The sequence below is a fragment of the Stylophora pistillata genome, chromosome 13 (genome assembly GCF_964205215.1).
Source record: "Stylophora pistillata chromosome 13, jaStyPist1.2, whole genome shotgun sequence".
Lineage (NCBI taxonomy): Eukaryota > Metazoa > Cnidaria > Anthozoa > Scleractinia > Pocilloporidae > Stylophora > Stylophora pistillata.
In genome coordinates, this window is record NC_142531.1 from 15417508 (window position 1) to 15439114 (window position 21607).

General features: G+C 38.2%; 1 protein-coding gene, 1 long non-coding RNA gene and 1 pseudogene across 4 annotated transcripts in view; 2 read left to right on the forward strand and 1 right to left on the reverse strand.

Moving 5' to 3' along the window:
- Nucleotides 1–6598: 6598 nt before the first annotated feature.
- On the forward strand, nt 6599–10549 carry LOC148717816 (uncharacterized). 2 transcript variants are annotated; one of them, XM_088742566.1, is made up of 3 exons: nt 6599–7733; nt 9277–9403; nt 10043–10549. In XM_088742566.1, the coding sequence occupies exons 1-3, from the start codon at nt 7694–7696 to the stop codon at nt 10050–10052; spliced, it is 177 nt and encodes a 58-aa protein (XP_088598692.1). In that variant the 5' UTR covers nt 6599–7693; the 3' UTR covers nt 10053–10549. The 2 variants fall into 2 exon arrangements, with proteins under 2 accessions (XP_088598692.1, XP_088598691.1); XM_088742565.1 differs by lacking the exon at nt 6599–7733 and adding an exon at nt 7740–8316.
- On the forward strand, nt 10056–10905 carry LOC148717817 (uncharacterized). Its single transcript, XR_015994469.1, has 2 exons — nt 10056–10186; nt 10593–10905. It is a non-coding gene; the product is annotated as an uncharacterized LOC148717817 (long non-coding RNA).
- Nucleotides 10906–14266: 3361 nt separating this feature from the next.
- Nucleotides 14267–21607, reverse strand: part of LOC148717818 (glyoxalase domain-containing protein 4-like) — a 9440-nt pseudogene continuing 2099 nt past the window's right edge. Inside the window, exons 2-4 of the transcript XR_015994468.1 lie at nt 21573–21607; nt 15567–15900; nt 14267–15271 (exon numbers count right to left, since the gene is read on the reverse strand). The exon at nt 21573–21607 is cut by the window's right edge and continues 35 nt beyond it. The product of XR_015994468.1 is annotated as a glyoxalase domain-containing protein 4-like (transcript). The remainder of the gene's footprint in view (nt 15272–15566; nt 15901–21572) is intronic.

Here is a 21607-nt window from a genome sequence, read left to right on the forward strand (position 1 = left end):
TTTCTTAATAACGTAAGTTGCCTCCTAAGAACGAATTCGTCATGGAGGAACGACGGAAGTCGCGCAAGCCCGTCAAACTTTCTAACTTTCGAAGGAACGGTAACAGCCAGTGAATCCCCATTACAATCCACGTATATTTACGCTATCTCGCTGCCACCAAAGAAGTTCACTCCAATGCGTTAAGATGCAAACGACCCAATTTTTGTTTTGCGACCATGATGAAACGCAATCAGAGTGCGCACACCGCCTGGGCAAAATCAAAGGACACATTTTGACATGACACATTCTTGTTTAGTCTGTGCATTAATTAAAGACGGATTCAAAGCCGTCAATTCCTGTCACCGTCTGATCTGCTCCTATAAGCCCGCATAACTTAATTTGCCAAACTATTCCAAGACTAATTCCCAGGACTCTTCTAAGTCGTTTTAAAGTTTTAGAATCCCTGAGTTTTGCAATTAAAGACAGTTACTGCCATCCTAGTAACCTGATTTTTGTACAATTACACGCTGGTCTTGGCTTTTTGGACAAATGATCGACAAGTTTATCACGGTCTATCCTGCCATGGTACCAGCACATTCTGCTGCGTACCACTTACACCACCTGACTGAGGCGAATTGTGTATGGGACCATAGACACTCCATTTGTTAGGATTTCAGTTCAAGTAGAAAGCGTAATCCACACGTGTAGCTCGATCAGTTGAACGTGACCGTTAGTGTATTTCATTGCGATTGATAGAGCAAGAGGTCAGAAAGAACCGGAACTTGTCAGTAACGCCTGTCGCGAAAACAAAAGAAGATAACACGGAACGAAATTTAGGCCTCCAAGGCAGGACAGCGGCTCCTTTGATAAATTTGTCCAAGTCAATATTTTGTCCTTGCAGGAGAAACAGTCCGCACCAATAAAAGTTATGTGTTGACAGACTACTAAGGTAAAACAAACGGTTTTGTCCTCTGTGCAGATCGACCCTTACAGTTGTTGTGATTGTTATCACGGTGAAAATCGGAAATGGAAGAGAAATAAGAGTATTTGTGCTTGCGCTTGTGCTGGCGTCGCTAGTGAAAACCTCGTCTCCCTCGCAGCCGTTTTTAGTCTCGTCACGGAACGCTCCTCCCCAGAAACGGCTGCTCACATTCGAACAACATTCCTTTCCTTTTGTTGTCATTGAGATAGATAGATAAATCGTTTATTAAAAAGAAACACCTCGCAGTCCGAAGACTGAATTACGTGTATAATATACAATACAAGAAACAAAATTCATAGTTAAAATGGTTTGAAAATCTTAATAATAAAAATATACAAATCTAATAAAAAAGTTTCACTTAGGATGATCTTGTGTTAAAAAAATATACATACTTAAACATATATATTTACATCCTTAGGCTATGGCTAACAATAAAGGATTTTTTAAAACGATCGGTCTTGCACACTGGCACGTTAAAGTTCCTATTGCTGCGCAGCTGCCTGTGGTGCTCAGCTTTAGGTGGGAGCAGACCAGCGAGCTTGTGATTAATGTCAAGAACAATGTCATTAAAAAGATCAAACGATAGAGATGCTCTCCTGTCGTAAAGAGAGGAGATGCCTGCCTCTTTGAGCGCGCTGTTGTAGCTTGCATAAGGAAAGATAATGCGCAAGGCGCGCTTCTGAATACGTTCCAGCTCTTCGCATAAATAGAACGGAAGGCTGGAGTGAAATACTTGACATGCGTATTCTAAAACCGATCTTATGGTACTACAGTAAAATAAAACAAGATCACTCGCACAGATACCAGCACGTTTGAGTTGACTCAGGAAGCACCAATGAGATCACTGAAATTTTTTCTTATGTGACCAATCAGAGCACAAGAGATTGTAATCAATATCGTTATTCCCGTGTTTTCTAATTCTGCATTTCATCGTAGTTTCTTGCTGGAGGAAACGCTGAAGAAGGTTTTGCAAAGTGATCGTTGTCTTATTTGTTCCACTTCAGTTGAGACAAAAGAAAAAATTTCTGTTTTTAGAAAAAGTTTTTTTGATTTTCCGGCGAGTATTAGTTCCTGTCTGGATGTGAATGTGAGCTGCTATTCAGCGACCAGCGAGTTTTCAGTTTGTAAAGCTCGCTACCGACGATTGATCAAGTTCAAAAAGGCCTCTGTTCATCTTGAAGAGCTCAAAGATGAATTGTAGGGAATCTTCAAGGATCGAGAACTTCCCAGAAAGAAGAGTTTATTGAGCGTTGAGAGCGACGGTGGAGAAATCCAAGCTTCGGGCCGTGGGAAATCCTCGAAATGTTTACAATTCGATCCGATCAATACGACTTGTACCTCTAATGCTACAGCCAATTCTAATATTTCTACCACGATCAGCCAACAGGGACGTTATACTCCGGCAAGATTTCCTATTGGTTCTATTGGTGTATTGATTTAGATGCCCCAAAATTATATCACTGGATAAACAAACACAAGAAAAACATGCTCAGGGGTATCAGAGCTAGATAAACAGAGTAAACAAAACACTTTTGTTTTGTTGCCTGGTGGGAAATTGAATTCTGTAGTCCATAGTTTTTGAGAATTCACACTGTCTATTCAGTATGCCACTGCAGTGTTAAGTAGTCTATGAATAGTCTGGAACAACACAAATGTACAATACATGAGAGCCTACTAATACTGACTACACTATTTACATTTTCTATTTACAATATTTACATTCTTATTGTCCTATCCTTTATACTGCTCAATTTAAAACATACATGTAACATAACATTTTGCTGCAGACTCGTTTTTATTTAAACACTTACCACTGTCTTACAACATGCGCTTCATCGACGGCAATGGCACAGAGTTTTTTGGAATACACAGAGTTCGTCAGCATAAATCTCCAACGTTCGTTCTTTAACCACGCTTCAGGGGATCCGTAAACTAAGGAATATTCGTCGCTTTCAACACGAGTGCGTTTACCATCCGCAAGTGAACTTATGTTACCTGCTTTTAGCCCTAGCTCCCTCAAATGGGGCACTTAGTCGTTCATAAGGCTTTCCCCAATTCTTCGTTTTCACGTTACGTCACGGCTAATTATGCAATGGTCTGTGAACCGGAAGTCGGCCATTCTGGTGGACAAGCGGCCGATCTCGTGGTGTCAAAACAAAGGGGATTTAGGTGAACTCAGGTCACGGTTGTCGAAGGTCTTTGTGTTTTAAGCACTTAATCAATGGGTTACATTTGTGCAGTGAAGAATTGCGGACACAACAGTGCAAGAGATAAAGAAAGATTTAAATTTTAGCGGTTTCCGTTGATAATATTTAACAAGGGAGAAGAAATTTACAAATTGAGCGAAGCCCGAAGAAGACTGTTTCGCGAGTATTTACAGAAAGGAGTTTGACGACAACTGAGAAAGCTGAAAACTCTCGCGTTTGTAGCAATCATTTTATTTCTGGTAAGTAGATAATGTGAAATACTTTGGTAAAATTTTTAATCTCTTCTCGGGAATCAGTCCTCGCTTCCACAAGGAATAAAATTGTCCACCGAACCAAATGATAGCGAATCACCTCGCGCACATGTTCGCACGTATGGTCTGTCATCTTTGAATTTGCGTGAATTATCAGGAGATAACCAAGTTATTTCTTACGAATTGTCCGACAAAATGACCTAAATTAACGATTTGTTATCATTACATAGAAATTTTGTCAAAGAAATAGGACATTAATAAATGTTTACTTGTGGGAGAACGTGCTGAGCTCCAGGACACCACCAACCATTACTGGGCACTTACCATAAATCTTGGTCACGACAAAATTAAAAATGTTTCCCTGGCAGTTGATCGAAATGCTCGTGCTCGAAAGAGGAATGAAATCAAGGGGAAATATGATGAGTTAACTTCCTCTAGTACTACCCAAGACAGCGGTGTGGAGGATGTTATACAATGCAGCCAGTTTGTCGAGACTGAAACACCTTGTAAGTGTACTTTGTCATGACCCAAATGCGGTCCTAATCGCATACTTGCTTACTTGTTTCAAGTTTCTTCGAGGGAGGGTGTTGTGTGTTAACTAAAAATAATGTTGGCACTTGCATCTTGTCTTCTTGTTGTCACTGTGCCAGAATGCAAGTTTATATGGAAAAATATTATCCCTTTCATTTCAATTAATTCAAATTGTGGACAGTATTGTATTTAGTAAGACAGATATGTTGGAACACATCCCCATTTAAAAATGTACTTCACCATTTTAAAATGTACTTGACATGTTAGGAATCTTAGTTCCTGAATGAACCAATCAGATCTCAAATACATTTTTAATGAGATCTTTGGGAAATAAGTTACTGTGTCAACCAATCAGACATGGGTCTGTAATATGAACCTTACTCTTCAGGAACTAAGTTCCTCAAATAACCAATGACATGAAAGAATATATGCCATGTCATTGCTATATTAAGATTTGTCTGTTTTATTTAAGTCAACACCAGATAAAACAGATAACAATAGATGGGACATTCTGCTAAGCTAAGTGCAGTAATGTTTCACATCAAACTGGATGCTATCTTTAGTAAAATATATATTCTTCTTTGAGGCTTTACTATTTTTATTTAGCCCTCGACGTGTACAAGCTTTTTGTAAAGCTTTGTCACAGTTGTAATTTTACAGTAAAAATTAGTTCCATTCATTGTCTTTCACGTACAATAGAAATGTTTTGAATACACCGTGGTTAACACAGCGATGGAAACGCGCCTGATTGCATAAAATTCTACAGAAATCGTTGACAGAAATTGCCACCAACAGTTTTGCCGCGCTTTTTATCTGCGCCGAAAGCCGAATATCAAGAAAGCGATCAAATGACCATTATCTTTTCTAATGACTGTCAAGTCATCTTCGGTTAAACAAGGACCCTGACTATAAAAGGGATAGCTCCTCCCCCGTCTTGTAACGCAATCTTTGCTTCCATGGCTAATCGAAGATGGCTGACTAATGGAAGGTGAAGGGGGAAAAAGAGATTTGTACACGAAGACCGATATCCTTGTCTTCTTTCAATTGATTTCCACTTGAAAATGTTTTTATTGACGATTAAAAAGGGACGAATGGAGAAATACTGATCTTCATTTGCAAAACTCAAAAAATTAGGCTATTGCAATTTGAATTTCGCGCTCCTAACGTTTCCTCCTATCGCGAGATGGTCGTACTGGCCCTCTGACTCCCCTCCGTTTGCCTCAACTTGTTGAGCCGTCGATATCATTGACTAGAGGATCTCAGTACTGTGACATGCTCAGAGAGAGTGATTTTCATGTACATATATGTACATTTATGTACATGTATGTAAATGTGTGTACGTGTATGTTGCGACATAACTCATCTTCCACTTCGAATTGATCCATTTTACGGTTGCTACAGTCGCGCACTAACTAGTCTTTAGCTTTAAAATTGCATTTTATTTTGCCATGGCGGATTTTCCATAAAAAAAAGCCAAAATAGCGGCGCGAGGTCTACGAGTCCGTCATACACTGGAGCTGGCGGTCGAACCCGGAATGGAAGAGCGATTGCAAAGCGTGAGGACAAGAATTCAGCGGTTGAAGGAACGCCTTCATTTAGCGAGTCGAACACCGATGGCAAATGTTATTTTGATGGAATGACTCTTAGACTTATTCGAATGGTCTGAACAAAGAGGTATGGTAAGTGAAAGTCACTCCTCTTTGTTTACATCTTGCTCGTTCGCTCAGGCTTCTCATCTCGCCAGCGACGCGGCCACCCAAACCGACATAAACGGGTCCAATGTTTTATCGCACGTTTTGAGTTATGGGGAGAAAAAGCCTCAAAAAAGGAAAAAAAAATAGAGCGAAGTTCGAGAATAGGTCCCTTTGAAAGGAACATAGTTTTCTAAGTATTTTGACACGGCACTATGTAGGATATTTTTTGCCTGAACATTTTAGACGCGCGTTGCAACGAGAAGCCTATTTCACTAGCTACTTATGAAAAGGTCGAGGTTTTCAATAGTTCTTGAGGTCCGTTCAGGCAATATAGCCGATGATAATTTGTTTTCCTTCGGATTTCAGTCAACAGACATGTTTCCAATCCGTGACCGAAATTATTTTATATGAGCACCCACGGGATTCGTATTTCAACACCACATATTCCGTTGGAGAAATGGAGCGCGATTCAAATAAAAATTCTATCCAACGTGATCTCTTGTTTAATTGCAGAGGAGTTCTTGTATAAGTGTCACATGAAATCCCGTAGACAAAACGTCGAAGAAACTAACCACTTTATTACAACAATACAAAACCGGTATGAGAAGAGGATTTTTGTGAAAGATAATAAAGGTCATAAAAGCTAGTCCTCACCGCCAACCCTATTGCCGTTTGCCTTCCTTACAGAAATGACATCGCAAGCGGGTGTACATTCCGTGGAGCCAACTGAGTGGAGCCGATCATCTTTTCTTTGCCGTAAACGAAAATGGCAAAATTCGTAGAAGTTTGAGATATGCACCGGCTGCAAGTGACCTTTCGGTTACAATAGTTTCGCCGATATCGCACGGTCACGGACTGGTTGATGTCGACAGTTCGGTGTCAGGGGTGAAATGACTGACGGCTTGCCCAGGGCAAAAGTCCTTTTATAGTCAGGGTCCTTGTCCTTGTGCAAATGATCGTGACCCCGTGATAAAATTTCTCAACCTCATTATGTAAACGACACGTTCTCACAAAGCGAGAAGATTTTACGAGCTTTCATGTCACGAATGTGATAATGGCATTACAATAGCCACGATACCGTAACGCTTACTAGAAAGTAAGCAAGAACTTGACCTGTGGCCGCACGAGAAACTTTATCACCTTACTTTTCCGCCCTATTTTGGGATAGACAACGATTGCGTTACATGATTTTTGCAAAGGATGTAAGCCGAATTGAAGATAATCATGTTACTGAAACACAGCTAATTACTACTGTATTTACGAGGTGAACTAATCATCAAAAATTAGAATAATTCGTTTAACATCTTCCATAATCAAATGCTAGCAGTTAAGTAAACTTGAACCTTTGCTACACAATTTGTAAAGAGGGGCCGTAAGGGGGTTTCACGTGAAACGTGATCGGACCAATTTATTTTCTGTGATCCGTAATCTAAAAGTTTTAAAATTCGTGAACCGTGAATGATATGATTGTCGTGATACGTGAAACAGAGAAATAATTTTCCGATACCCGTGATAACAAACACGAAAACGACCCTTTTTCCGTGAACGGCTACGTAGACCCCACAAAGGAACTCTCCAGGTGATCGCCGTGCCTGTTTTCTTCAGCTTGCGTGACCAAACAATAGGGTTTCGCATGATCCGTTGATCCAAAAATAAAGCTGATGCGACCTTTGTCAACAATGATCAGGTCTTCAGATAATTCAGTCTGACGTCTTGTCTTCATTCCTCACGACCCACAATGTCGAAGAGCGAAGTCAGCGAAGAGCCGTTTCGTGTTTTAGAAGGGATTGTCTACTTCGTTGATCCTAAATCTCCTGGATCTTTCAGTTTTCTTGGGGGAAAGGAAAGGATCAGAATTCCCCTGAAAAGAGAACATAATTCCCTTGATGCCCTGAAAAGGCATATAGTTGAAGATGCGGTCCTCAAGGCCGAAGCTGACAAGCGGGGGATAGGGTCATCTATTGATCTTAAACTGTGCAGACTAGCCAAAGGCGCAGAAGGCAGTAAAGCAGTAAAGCTTTCTCAATCAATACACAAGAGCAGTGGAACATGAAAAGGCCGCTTTTTGTCGATTCTGCAGTTTTACAATGTTAGTGTTTTCATCATGAAAATTTGATAAGAGATCACAATTTATGACACATGTTACTTGATAGTCACCTTTGAAAGGTGTCTAATATCCATACTTTCGTGTTAATTGTTTTAATTCGCGTTAATTTCTTACATCTCTTAGGGCCTGTTTACATGGAGATAGGGTGACCCCCTTAGGAGGGTCACCTTTCTAGAAGAGGCAAAAGATAGCCCCTTTTGCATGCAAAGTCTTGTCCCCAGGGCTATCGCGATTATTGAATTTGGCACCGAGGGAGATAACTGCGCAGTCGCTAAGTACAGAACAACCAAAACGGTGGACAAACGAAGTATTTTGGCGGTAAATTCAATTTTCCTTGCGCTTGCCTCTTTGGCTGCGGTTTTTCAGTGCTGTGGGTTCTTGCTGTCGTATCCCCTAATAGAAAAACGCCGACAAGAGCGAATGGCGCTACAGGTAGCCGCCCAGTACAATGTTGCAATGCGAGGAATTAGGCATGTACGAAGGAGAGCCATTTTGTCGCCGAGGGAGAATTTGGCGGAATCCTGGTCGCACAGAGCAGTGGCGAAGGACGCTTTTCATTTTCCCTGTGAGTTCTTTGATTTTTCACGTGGCAAGCCTTCTTCCATATCTTTACGAGTCGAGCGGCTTTCTATGGCACTCTCGTCGACCACTAATTCATGATCATCTATGTCTTTTTTCGAAATGTCGACACTGTTGTCCTCCGACTGTTTCGAACTCTGTTCAGACAATTTGGCCACCACAAAACGGCGAAAATATTCCTCGGGCTTATACGCGCGCGAAGCCATCACAGAGTTTCGCGGCAATCTGACAGTAAACTGAACCCACAAAAGTTGACCCTTCTAGGAGGGTGACCCTACCTCAAGTGTTTACATGGCAAAAAGTTGGCCCTCACAGGAGGGTTACCCCACCAAGCAGATAGGGTGACCCTACCCCTAGGGTGACCCTACCTCTCATGTAAACCAAGCCGGAAAATACAATAGGCAAGGGTTACCCTTCTAAGAGGGTGTCCCTTCTAGAAGGGTAACCCTATCTCCATGTAAACAGGCCCCTACAATACTAGAAGTCTAGAAAAGTTTTATTCAGTCCCCCCTACATATTTGATTTGAAGTTTGCTTAAGAATCGACAATGTTCTCAGAAATTATACAGAAAGTGAGTCATTGATGAGAGCCGTGATTTCGGTTAGGGTTGATAGAGCCGATATTCAACACACCTCCTAAGATATTTCTTGATGATCCTTCATCGCTCGCTTTGTCAAAAGGGCGTGTTGACAATAATGAGAAGACCTGAGAATAGGAACAACCTAGGAAGACTAGGAAGAGAATATTGGGACAGATTTTTTTCTCGATTAAACGCAACTTAAATTTAATTTTTATGGACTACGAAAGAGACTGGAGTGGGGTTTGAAACTGCCAAGAAAAAATGATACCAATATAAATGTCAAAATAGATAGACAAAAGATAAAAAGGACGTAGTCAAAAGATTATTATTTGATTAATTAATTTTATTGTCATTATTTTCTTTCAGTCAATGTTCTTAAAAAGGAAATCGTCTTTTCGAAAGATTCCCCGGTGATAAATATCACATTTGCTGGTGGCGAAGAACAGCAAAAGAGCAAAGTCAGCAAACGAAAGCCAAGAGGTGGAAGGAAAAGGTAAGCTTCAAAGGTAGAGGACGACCACCTTGTAAAGTGCCTAAAACAGGGCGAAAGTGTTGAGCGAAATGAACAACAGACCCAGATGTTGGATGATCTAAATTTGGCTATGTGCGACTAAAAGAAATCGTTAAGAATTGTTGTTATTATTAACAGCCATGATTTTTCCTAAAAATTTTATCATTTTATTACTATGATAGAGACGATGATGATAACGATGATTATTTAAATTGTCTTTAATGTATTTAGTGAATTAGCCTTGCAATGTGTTTGTAGCTCTGGCAAGTATGTTCAATAGCACAGCGGTCAATGAATTTACTATAAGGTGTAGTCGTTGCCAGAAGTTAAAGATTGTACCAACGGACAAGACTCTGTAGACTAAAGCTCGATACTTTAAAAAAAGTACGTAAAATGTTGAGCATTATCCTTCAAGCTTGTCTGCAGAAACATTTCTATTTAAAGCTTCGGAAGTTTCACTTTGAAGTAACATCATCAATTTTACTTTAAAAGAAAACCACTGGAGAAGACAATCCAGAGAACCTCTGTATTGTCAAAGAATAAAGCAGGTGTTTAAAATTCATTGTTTTCTTTAAAAAAAGTAAAGATCACTGGAGGTCATATTTTGTTGCTGCCTTACAGAACACTTTAATACAGCTTGTCAAAACCGTCGAAACGAGGAAGATAATGCCAAGAAACACAATGCAACAATGGCTGGAATGAAAAGAAATATGGAAGCCTTCCTGAAGAAGAGTGGAAGCCGCGGAGGAGATCAAGAAAGTCAAAGTGAGGGAAGTGTAATGTGAAACGTCGCTTCCCCTAAAGGAATATCAGCGGGAAATGACAGTGATCGTGATTTAGAGTTAGACAACATGCAAGAGTCTTTCACATTGTTTGTAAGATTGTGATATTATACTAACCAATCTGTCACCATCAGCCTAAGTAAAACATTTCTTTTACTTTTTTTTTCTGTTAAAGATCCTCTGATCTATTTACTTCTTGATGTATCTTAAGGTCTTTTGCAAAACGGCGTATTTAGTTGTTGTTACACCAAGACAAGATGAATCCACATTTATAATATCAGTTCTAATTGCTAACTTTCAAGATTGAATGATAATATCAGTTATTAAAACTTTTAAGACTTCAGTAGTCAAGTGGATCGTGTATTTCTTATACTACCTTGCAATTACAGATTTCAAGACAGTTGGCCTGAGGCAGCGGTGTCTGCAAACGAGTTTGGAGACGAGGCACAGTGTGACAGTGACAGAGAGATTGAAGAATTCAACGAGAGACTGAAATCTTAAGCAACTGCCTGTCTGCTGCAGAGCAAAGCTGTGAAACCGAATCTGACATTACCAATCATGACACAATCACGAGTTGAGCGCTTTCTGAAATACATTAAAACGACTGTCAACAATATGATATATATAGGGTAAGGCGACAAGTCTCTCTCATGTGTAAGTTTATTTTCCGTGAACCGTGAAACTCAAAAATTAATTACCGTGTTTCGTGATTTGCGTTTTTTAATTGCCGTGAACTGTGCGCGTGACCCCCCCTTACGGCCCCTCTTTTATCTGGTGTTGACTTAAATAAAACAGACAAATCTTAATTTAGATATGACATGGCATATATTCTTTCATGTTATTGGTTATTTGAGGAACTTAGTTCCTGAAGAGTAAGGTTCATATTACAAACCCAAATCTGATTGGTTGACACAGTAACTTATTTCCCAAAGATCTCATTAAAAATGTATTTGAGATCTGATTGGTTCATTCAGGAACTAAGATTCCTAAAATGTCAAGTACATTTTAAAATGGTGAAGTACATTTTTAAATGGGGATGTGTACCCAGGTAAACCCAACAGCAACCCTGTTTTTGGCCTTTCATTCATGCCACCTACAAGCCTATGTTGGAATATTTATACAGCCATTACTAAATAAAATTATACACTTGACATATGATGCATCTATATGTTTCATGGCAGCATGCACAAGCAATTTCACTTCAGGGTTATGTCCCATTGAGGATGGCACTTCAGGGTCATGTCCCATTGATGATGGCACTTCAGGTTCATGTCCAATTGATGATGCCATTAACCTTGCTGACAACAGTGATTGTAATGATAATGATAAACATGACCAATTTTGCCAGACTGAAGAAAAGGTTTTGTCAGAGGGATGCTACCAGACTGACCTTGATATGGCTCAACTGGACAGACAGCAGATCTACTTGCAACACATCACTGATGTGTACTAAGGGACAACTTCTGTCTCTTCAGTTAACTATGGAAAGCTTTACAAATAATGACGAAAAAAACCAAGTTTTATACAGGAGTCCCCACATTTTCCCTTTTAATGCATGTTTTTAATATTATTGCTCCTCGCATAAAAGTAACCACCCAAAATGCACTTGGCCAGTTTCAAGAGTTTCTTTTAGTTTTAACTAGACTTAAACTCAATTCTCCATTGCAGGATTTAGCTTTTCGTTCCAATATATCTGTGCCAACCACATCAAGAATTTTTGACAAGTGGACACATGTAGTGTCTATCAGACTAAAGTTTTTAATCCAGTGGCCAAAGCATGAGGAACTGCAAGCCACCATGCCTGCAGTTTTCCAACACAATTTTTGCAAGAGAGTTGCAGTCATCATTGACTGCTTTGAGATCTTTATGGAAAGACCATCTAGCCTAATTGTTGTGACCATCCGGGAACTGCCTGGCGGTGGCTTTGCCCCATGTGGCTTTTCAGGTAGAAATAGGTTTTTGAAGAAAAACGTTTTCGAATCAATGTTTAAGGATTTTACAGTCAACAAATTTCTTGGTTTGATTAACATTGGATTTAACGCTAATTGCTAGGGCAATGACCTGGTCTAATTATAAACATCACAAAACTATAAAGTTTCTTATTGGTGTAACACCACAAGGTGTTATCTCATTCATTTCAAAGGTATGGGGTGAGAGAGTGAGTGACAAATATCTCACAGAAAAGTCTGGTTTGTTGAGAAAGCTTTTACCTGGGGACATAGTGCTTGCTGACAGGGGTTTGATATTGTTGACCCTGTTGGTCTTTATCAAGCTCACCTTCATATACCAGCATTTACTAGAGGTAAGAAATAGTTGTCTGGAGAGGAAGTGGAGCAAACCAGAAAAATTGCTAATGTCCGAATCCATGTGGAAAGGGCGATGGGTCTTGTCCGCAGAAAGTACACTATACTGCAAGAAATACTCTCTATTCAGCTGGTGACAGCTCGGCAAGGTGATGACTTGGCTCCAATAGACAAAATTGCAGTAACTTGCTGTGCCCTTACTAATATATCAGTGTCTGTGCCTTTTAATTAGAGTATTTAGACCCTTTGTGAGAGTATCAATATTTTATCAGGTATCATTGAGAAAATATGTTTAATTCAGCAACAATTTCCTCTTCAAGGAGTTTCTAAGTTAAGAAAAATAACTTTTAGGCCTAATCCATACCTTACAGTCAACGGAATTGAATTAAATTTGTGTAGTTATTAATAATTATGGTGGTTCCTAATACTAATAAAACACTCAACCAACGATAAAAATGCCTAAAGTGGCTAATGAAGGGGTTAACATTTTTTGTATAGGTAGCTAAAAAAATGTACCAGTTGTAATCAAAAGGTATAACAAATAAATGCAAGAACTGAATAACTTTGGACATCATCAACAACATTTCTTTATACCAGCAATTCCAAATTCTTGCACATCAATTTCATGGTGCACATGAAGGGCAAATCCATTCTCCATCAGGCTCTGTTCTAAGTCCCACACATGACTAATACGCTTTCATTTGCTGCCCGGTTATCCACGAGGTCTGGAGTACCAGATAATTCACAAATATGTCGGGATATTCCACGCTAGGATAATCCACTAAATCCTCGCTACACTCCGATTTTTTTGACGTGTATGGATCAAATCCACAGATAAGAACTTTTACTCGGTACCTGGCCTTAGCAGAACCGGTAAGACTGCCATAATTCTCCGAAAAAGGAACACTTTCGCTCGAAGGCACGTCTACCGAAGCCATATTTACTTTAACAGATGTCCACCGGCATGGCGGTCGCGACTTACGTTACAAAATTTGGTCACGTGGCTGAAAACTAAGACATTGAGACAACGACGACGATATGACCGGGCTCTTGTGAGGTATGATCAAACACGAGTGGCAGTGCTTTATACAGAAGAGATTTCCCGAAACCAGTAAGAAGATTGACAAGTACATCCTTTCTTTCCTCAACTATTTTCCTAATTCCAGTTTTTTGCTGCGCATTTAAACTAGGAATTCGAAATGTATTACTAACAACATCAAACGCTTCTTCAAAGGACGCCATTTTGAAAGTTTTGAACTCGAAGATGAAACAAACAATATGATTGGTTAGACTACTTTGGCGCGCACAGTTCTCAACATATGTAACCCAAATAGAGTTCTAAAGTGTGACGTCACGCTGTCATGACGACCAAAATTTGGGTCTAAACAAAACTAAAAGATTGAAAGACGGGTGCCATATAATAATAACAATAATAATAATAATAATAATTTAATATTCATATTGCGCAAATTAACATGTCGATATGATCAAATGCGCATCACAACACTGTTCGGGGAACTTTGGCCAGACTGCATCAGCAGTTTACAAACAATTGAAGGAAAGGTCAGTGGTTCGAATCCCGTACAGGCCTGAATTTTTTTCAGGTCTGATTTTCACTATTGCCTAAATAGTGCTTTACTGCGAAGGATCGTGCTCATATACGTTTCATAACCGCAGTTCATATATATGTATTTCATATAATTCTAATTCAACAAACCCTAAGAAAACCCTTGCCTATTACTAACCTTTACCCCACCCAAACCCTAACCCAACCCTAATATAACCCTAACCCTAACCCTTACTAACACTAACCCTAACCCTAATAAATCTCTAACCCTAACTATAATCAAAACTCAAATAAAAAATAAGCAATTTAACCCTAACCCTAAATACTTCGCCCTCTCTTTCTAATAGTTACTCTTAGATAATATTTTAACTTCATTTTATTTTATTTTATTTTGATTTTATTTACTTATTTATTTATTTATTTATTTTTATATTTAATAATAATATATAACATATATTTTTTACAATTTTAAATTGAGTTTAGGAGCGTGCTGTTGTTACAGAAGTCGCTCCCTCAATTTTAACACCTAACTTTTATGTTCATTTTACACACTCATTCCCACCCTTGCATACGCTTTGTTCCTTTTTTACCCACTGATCACGAGTTTGCTCATCAGTGGAGTGGGAACCCATTTTCATGGGATCCCATACATCAACACCAAGGGAAGCCACAAAGGTTGCTAGTGAAACTACTGGTTTAATATATTTAATACTATACAAACCCCCGGCCTTGAGCAACACGAGCAGGCGAAAGGTCTGTTAAGATGCCTTATTCACCTCATTATTAGAGTCCAAGCCCAGGCCTTAAGCAACGCGAGCCGGCGAGAGGTCTGTAAAGATTCCTTATTCGCCTCATTATTAGTGTCCAATCCCCGAAAACTTCTCCAAGACGCATCTCAAATATTTCCGCGACGGAGAAACGAGCGTCCTGGGGGTTAACTAGATGCGAGCACTTCTTACAAAGTTCTTAACTCACGTTCTCAACAGTTGAAAAGTCGTATATATTTTTTCCTTTACCTGTGGCAAGTGGTAGTGGGATTTCAGTGGAATTTGCTGAAATATTTGCTATACGTACTTATAGAGCACAATATAAAATAAATAATCACCCTTACTGTATTGAGAAGTTGGTCTCCTTTTGGATCAACAGTTGACAACTATCTAAATGCTCCATCGCCAATGAAACAAATTTCATGTCCATCCTGAAATGAAAAGTAAAACAACACATTTAAATTTGATGATAGTACCAAAATTGTTGCCAAAAGATTAGCTGACCAATACATTTGATGAATTCCCACCAAGCGGAGAAGAGGGACGGTCTGATAAATTTTCCAACAGGTATGCCTAACCTCAAGCCCTAAATGCTTTCACTTTCCTATAACATTTTGAGGAAAGCCAGTGCATCATTTTCCTACTCTACGATTTATATCCTGTAAGGCTAAGGACAAGACAAAACGAACAAGAAAGAACAGGAGTGCCCTCCCTCCTCAAACTTACCGGATCAGCTAAGATAACTACTTCCACTGTGGCCTTTCCGGGCGTATCCAAACTGACAAGTGGTGTAAGAATTGTATGACCTTCGTTTTTCACTGAAGATTCAATTTCTGGTAACTGTAAATGCTTGGACCTGAGAAAGCTATGCGTCCAAATGCTGTAGCGCGATCAACGGGGTGTCCGAGGTGAATAAGTTCAAGCTTACACTTGTCTAAATCATAACCTAGCAATGCTGTTGTCTCTGTCTTTTGATACAGTGTCATCCCCACCAAGTTTTGCCAGTAAAGCAAAGATTTGGTAAGGTCTGAAACTCCAAGAGAAACTTTTCTCACTGGATCTGTTAAAGAAAAAAAAGAGAGAGGGTTTGTTATAATTATTATTATTATCATTATTATTATTATTATTATTATTATTATTCACTATAATCACTAAAAGTATTTACAAAAATTATGATGAAATGGGTTTGTTATAATAATAATAATAATGATAATAATAATAATAATAATGATGATGATGATGGTGACGATGAAGACGATGATAATAATAATACCTTTATTCACTATAATCACTAAAAGAATTTACAAAAATTATAATAAAATGCTTAAAAATCGAAGAAAAATGCATCAAAATATCTAGTAAAAATCCAAGAAAAACTCATGGATACACACTTCGTTTAATCACTAATTCAAGATTATATACAAAGAATATAATTGATAAAATTTTTGTAAGCAAACTCCACAAAAATTCAACATGATGGCATTCAAAAGGCAAAATTCAAAAGGCATTCAGCTTGAAAATTGCCCTAAAATAAAAGAAAACTTTAGATACCCGCCAACAAGAAAATTATAATAATAATAATAGTAATAACTTTGCGTGGGTTATGGTTTTTCCTCTCGTACATTTCCAAATTAGTTGACACAGAATACATCTATTAAATTCGGTTCTCTAGGATCTGACTCGTAACAGGCCCAAACTAACTTTGATAACAAAAACGACCTACATATAAAAATCGCCAAAGCAACTACTAGTTCATATTAATAATAATAATAATCATAATAATAATAATAATAGTCCATTTATATAGTGCACACATCCACTACTCATTCCAGGCGCTTTACAAAATTAATCCTAAAACCATGAAAATTTACTCTAAAAACTTAGAAAATAAAAAGCAAGCAATATACCAAGAAACTAGAGGCTAAAATATTAAAAATATGATAAAGAGTTACTCTTAACAAATTTAGTAAAAAGGAAGGTCTTGAGTTTTTCTTATATGATAAAACTGTTCTGGATTGTCTTATTTCAAATGGAATAGAGTTCCAAATCTTCCGAGTGCATGTAGAGAAAGCTCTATCACCATATGTTTTAGTTTTACAGTTTAGCTGCATCAGCAGGTCTTGAAGGTTTGAGTATAGAGACCTAGTCGATTTTCGATGTTCCAAGAGTTCTGTTGGACATTGCTTCTTAGACAAATCTATAACTTCTATTTCTATAAATCTACTAGCTGTCTATCACAATGCCTCAATTTGATTGGTCACATTACTCTCTTCTGTGATACAAAGTGAATAACTTGAAGTGTGAAGCCTAACAATGTGTCCTTGTAAACCAAATAAAATTATAAGATGGAGATGTCTTGTCTTTAATTTTAAATTACTAGTAGATTCATATGCCAATAATTAGATAATCTGCTGTCAATCTGGATGCCCTAAAGCTGATGCAGGCTAAGTCGCCATCATAGATATCACCAGAATTCTCAAACTCATAAACATCTTATTGTAAACACTTTAACCCCTAAGAGTGACCAGCATCTAATTTCTCCTTACAATGTCACCCCCCTGAATCAAACATTAAGGTCAGGAGAATAAAGGAAATGATTGCCAACCAAAGAAGCTCTTGACTGTTACGGTAAACAATTTCTCCTGGTTGGCATCTTAGAAAATAATATAGAGAGCAGTGTGGAGAAAATGCATACTGATCTTAGGGTGTGGAGGTAATGAATATTCCATATTGCTTAGTTTTCTGTGAAAAAACCTCATCCAAGATTTTAATCTACAAGAAGCTGGTAATTTCACCATTTTTTTTTCATTGCATTAATCATGTAACACTTTAGGTGGGCACCAAATTAACATTCATTCATGTTCCAACTCACCACTAGTAACATCCTGGTCTACCAGGGTAAACTTATAGCCACCAGGGGCTTTGACAGGGATACAACCTTCTCCTAATTCTTCTGTGACAGGGTAGCTTTGTTGCTTTACATTTGACACAGCAGTTTTTTAGTTGCAGTTATTCCCTGCACGAAAAATAAATAGTCTTACAATGATTGTTGCTTTTAAAACAAAACCTGAGAAATTACTTCAGGTTGTGATAACCTTTGCAGAGTTTAGTATATCTTGCAAAGGGTGTAAATGATTGTGTGAAAAGAAATCAAATACAGAAAGCTTGAGGTCTCAATTTAGTTTGTTCTAATTGTCCCTTTGATTCCCAAGATCTGTTTGTTCACTCTCCCATCTCATTGCCCTTTTTTCCGTGGTTATTATGGGGAGAAGCTACATGTTAATCACTTCTGGGAGTTGGAGGGTTTTACCCTCCGTGCTTAAGAGATTCCCGATAGCTGTCACTTGTATTTTATCATTCCAGAACATAAACATAACAAGATTTTTTTTCATCTATATATCACTCTTCATCATCTCTTCAAAAGATAAACATAACAAAATAAACATAACAAGATTTTTTTTCATCTATATACCACTCTTCATCATCTCTTCAAAAGTGTCTTTGAAATTCTTGACTTTTGAGGACAACTTACCAGTATTTTATAACATAAGCAAAGTATAGGGTGCACTCTGATTGGTCAATTCAGCATCCACCATTTGCCCGTGGGTGTACGCTACTGATGTGAGCAAATGCAAAGACTAGTGTTCTGTACGCGCTTGTTTTTCTGGTCACGCAATATTTGTTAAATAAAAGAAAATTCTTTTGCTACAATGTGGCAATGTTATGTTTTAAAACAAATGGTAAATGCCACAGTGTACACTAATATGTAGTGAGTTATGGATGCACTTGGGAAGTTTCAGCTAAGCACTCAAGAGGCTATAGAGTTGCTCTCGGCTATCACCTTGTGTGATTCTTGCACTTCTTTAGTGCTTATCAACCTCCCGTGTGCATCCCTAACTCAATAGTGTACACTGTGGTGTTTACCATTTGTTGATTAATCAAGGGTAGACTGTGAATGTCACCATCTGGCAAGGAATAATCTCAGGCCTGTCAATCCTTTAAGCCCTTAGGATGATTACCAGCTAATTTCTCCTTACAATATCAGCCCTGAATCACACATTAGGGTCACAAGAATAATGGAAATGATCACCAACTGGCCAAGCTGTTAATTTTTAAACAGATTCTCTTTGTCAGCTCCTTAGGAAATGTATGGTGAACAGTATTGAGAATAGGCATACTGATGTACAGATGTAAAGGAAAAATTAAGGGTCAAGTTGGCATGTTAGTTTTTATAAAAGGACAGAAACAAGTGGATCTATGGGAATTCTGTGATACAAGGGTACACTGTACAACAGCTAACTAGATCTATGGCAGTTATGACTGGAAACAAACTTGCACATGGAAGGAGAAAGTTCTTACTGCCACATTTACTAAAAAGAATATAATAGTTGCATGGTCAACCTGATGCTGGGGCCAACCCCTGTGACCTAGAAGAGGAATTTTGTGTTTTAGGAACAGAAAAAATAAGCCATGAAGGTCCCATATCACTGGTAGTAGATAATCACCTGAAAATCATTTCCTAGCTGATATGTTTTAAAGGGTTAGTATAATCTATTGCAGGACAGATGCATAAATATGACGTCAAAAATGATAACATTTCACTTTGTTATCATATAAACCAAATAGATTTCATGTTGCCATGGGTCTGTGCAGTAACAAACCACAGAAGATATCAAAATGTGTTCAGAACATCAGTAACATGTTTGGCTGCACCTCCTCTGCCATTCTTTTGTCCTTACCACAATTTGACGTCATTTGTGATCTGCTATTACTGAACAGAGAAATGGCAACATGGAGTCTGCTTGTTAATTGGCAATTAATAACTGGTCTATTTAAGCAAGCTGTATGTCAAAATATGGGTTAACAGCTGGCTTGCAGTCTACTCAAAGCGATATAATTATCCAGTTCTACTTTTTGTAACTCTTCCATGAAATGTGCCAAACAAGTTAGGTAAACAAATGAAAAGTACACAAGTTTGGTAGGAATTGCTTATAGGGATACCTTTCTAAAAATTAATGTCTGCTATAGTGCAAGCAACCAATAGCAACTTCCTTCAGGGAACTAAAAGTGAACGGATTAACGATAACTAATCTATCAAACGAATTCAATAACCACTTTGCTAATATTGGTCCAAAACTTGCCAGTGAGATAAATTGTGATAGTGGTAGCTATCAAAGATATCTTACCGCAACAGATAAACGGTTTAAGCTCCAACCCACCAATCCAACTAAAGTATTTTCACTTTTAAATAAACTAGACAAGTCAAAGGCAACAGGCCTTGACAAAATATCTGCTAGGCTTATCAGGGAATGTGCTGATCTCATTTGTATGCCGATATGTGATATTTTCAATCAATCTATTAGCCAAGGGACGTTCCCAGACGACTGGAAATATGCAAGGATTACCCCTCTTTATAAACAAGGTGACCGCGGTGATGCTAACAATTACCGCCCAATATCGGTGATTCCAATAATGGTGAAGGTGTTTGAAAGGATAGTTTATGAAAAGTTATATGCCTATTTGGAAGAGCACGATATTTTATGTCAAAACCAATCAGGGTTTCATGCTAATCATTCAACTGTAACAGCTTTGTTGGAAGCGACAGATTCTTGGGCATATAATATTGATAACGAGAAAATCAATGGAGTCATTTTTCTAGATTTGAAAAAAGCTTTTGACACTGTTGATCATCAGATCCTTCTATCGAAACTAAACTATTATGGTATACATGGAAAATCTTTCAGATGGTTTCAGTCATATTTGGAAAACCGAACACAAAAATGCTCTGTCAACGGGTCGCTATCCAGTAGCTATTCGTTAACTTGCGGCGTCCCTCAAGGGACCATTCTCGGTCCATTATTGTTCTTATTATATATCAACGATCTTCCAAATTGCTTATCAAATTGTAAACCGAGAATGTATGCCGATGACACGCACCTCACATATGCGGGAAGCAATCTTGAGAACGTTCAGCAGGAAATCCATAAAGCCACCATGATGTTTAGATGTCTGCATGGGCTAGCTCCAAGGTATCTATATTCAAAGTTTACGTGGCATGACTCCGCTTATGACCTCCGGGACTCTGAAAATAAGCTTAATGTTCCACTACCGCGCACTAATTATTACAGAAAAAGCTTTAGCTACAATGGCGCCACATTATGGAACAATTTACCAAGCGATATAAGGAACACAGAGTCTCTGGGGTTATTTAAATGTAAGATCAATGACATTTTTTAAGTCTAACGCACGGCATTCACGGAAAACAGCTTTAGTGTTATAGTATGTAGTTTTAATTTTAAATATCTTAGCGTATGTGATATGTATTTTTATAGGCTGATGAATTGATCGTGTCTAAATAAAGATTACAATACAAAAAAAAAAAGTATAATGCCACTGAAAGTTGAAAAACAAACCAGAACATGAAACTGACACTGATTTATGTCTAGTCTGGTTGAAGATGATATATTTTTTTCCCCTTTTTTTATGGCACTCTTGTGCTGTAAAACTCAGATCATGATGTACATGAAAGGGCCAAGGTCTGCATACAAGATCAAATGGCATAGGGACTAGAGGTTATCAGGATTTTACTTTCTGGGTAGCTTTACTACTGACTATACCTTAATTTTCTACCTTTGCATTTCTGGATGGAGAGAGACATTATGAGGCCAAGTAAATGTGTTGCATAGGAACACAGTAACAAACAAAAATAACATGTAAAGTCGTTTTATTTACCTCTTTTAGCCATTATTTCTTTAATCCTCCATATT